The 1,835-nt window shown below is 32.9% G+C and overlaps 1 protein-coding gene across 1 annotated transcript; it reads right to left on the minus strand.

The window, feature by feature from the left end:
• Positions 1-880: 880 nt before the first annotated feature.
• Positions 881-1,518, minus strand: LOC117793188 (the record flags this gene model as incomplete). Its single annotated transcript, XM_034633481.1, has 2 exons — positions 881-997; positions 1,310-1,518. Coding segments are annotated over 2 exons (326 nt in total), but the record flags the coding sequence as incomplete, so codon positions are not given.
• Positions 1,519-1,835: the final 317 nt, after the last annotated feature.

Below are 1,835 nucleotides of genomic sequence, written 5' to 3' on the forward strand. Positions count from 1 at the left end.
TTGCGTTGTTGTTGATATTGATATTGTCGTCAAATCGTTCAAAGTTTTTTCTATTTTCCAGTTTGTCCACTTTTTTAACTCTCTCTTATCCCTCTTCTTCTTCTGCTTCATATCGCATTTCATCCATGCAGTGAAATTTAATTGGCAAACATTTAAAAGTTTTATGTGGTACCACTGTGCTACGTATACGGTGCGTATGCGTAACTTCTCTTCACAATTCCTTATCGAACTATTATAACTTTATTCGATTATGCGATTGTGATTGATTTCAAAACGGAATCGTTCGAATTTTTTACTTTTAGGTCCTCATACTTCAAGGTATAGTGATAACTGACTTAAGCGTACGGGCAAACAAACGGAGATTTTGATTGACAGAAAGTTATTGAAGGGACAGATGAAAAGCCGTTAGTGTCAGTATTATACTTTAAAGTGCATGTTAAACTTAACATGGACCTGAATAAGGTTGCAAAGCTGATGGGCCCTTAAGGGAATCGGAAATGAACATGAACTTCAGAAAGGGGTTTTAGCTTAAGATATTTATCCAGGGAGTAACTGTTAAAGTTGACATGTACTTGATAAAGGTGCTTTACATAGTGAGAATTACCCTGTTATTGAAGTTTGAGGTCAGTGAAAGTTATTTCTATGTTAACTATTTATAAAGAGTGAATGTTAAATTTAACATGAGCATTGTAGAAAGTGTTTAGCAAGCAGATTATATTCGGTGAAATAACTTCTTAACGAAGATGTTTTATTTGTGGCAATCGAAAAAAAAAAATTTTATTTTGTACTAACAAACAAGAAATCACTTCTTTGAGAAGATGTCTTATTTGTGGCAATCATATTTGTTGATATTGCGACTATTTTATAGAGCGATAGTTACCTGAACATTGTCCGATAGTATGTGGGCTGATGTGGCAATGTGGCGCTGGTGCAGCGATGATTGCAACGAAAGTCATCATCAATATCGAGTACATTGGCGAGCAGCGATTTCGAAGATCTGTGCGATTGTTTAATATTAAATACATACAATACAAATATATATGCATAAGCTGAAACTATCGTTAATACTATCGTTAAACAAACATGTCTAAAATGAATATGAATTAAGTAAGCTTCTTATAATCTTACTATCATTTGTGAATGTTGTAGATAAGATATTTAACTGATATAGTTAAGTTTGTTATCGCTTTAAAGTTTATACGATAGTATAACCGATAGTTTTTTTTTTCTTCAAATTTATTTGATACTGGTCTTGCTAGTTGGACAATGAGAGCGAAGAAGAGTTGTGTTGAGTATTTAGTTGGGTTACCTTTCCTTGAGCTCAACATTTTGGATCTGTTGCTTTTTATCGCCAGCATTCGATGAGCCCGACGACGAGGGCGGCGGCGGGCATTCGTAGCCAACCTGTCCGGGTCTTTGCATGCGCAATATGCAAGGTAACCAATAAAGGAATATTACTCTTATCTGTGTGTGCGAGTTCGACAGAGAGACGGAGGTGTTTTGGGTAATGCGGTTAAAAATAATAGCAATAAGTATATTTTTGGTATTTTTTTTTTTTTTAGTTTTATGTATAGATATGAATTTTATTTTAAAATTTTTTTTTTTAAGTAGTTTTTAGGTAAATTTTTGGTAATTTACGGTATATAGTTTTTTTTTAAAGCATATCATGTTTACGTTTGGTTATTAGAGTGTTCATAATGTCGTTGTTGTTTTTTGTAGTAATAATTGTTGTTGTTGTAACGACACACGTTGGGCACAATAAATAGTTGTTGTTTTTTTTTAAGTCCAATTTTCAGTTTAATTTGTTTTATTTTGTTTTTAATAAGTCAGTTGTT

The sequence above is a fragment of the Drosophila innubila genome, unplaced genomic scaffold (assembly GCF_004354385.1).
Source record: "Drosophila innubila isolate TH190305 unplaced genomic scaffold, UK_Dinn_1.0 114_U_U, whole genome shotgun sequence".
In the NCBI taxonomy this organism is placed as follows: domain Eukaryota; kingdom Metazoa; phylum Arthropoda; class Insecta; order Diptera; family Drosophilidae; genus Drosophila; species Drosophila innubila.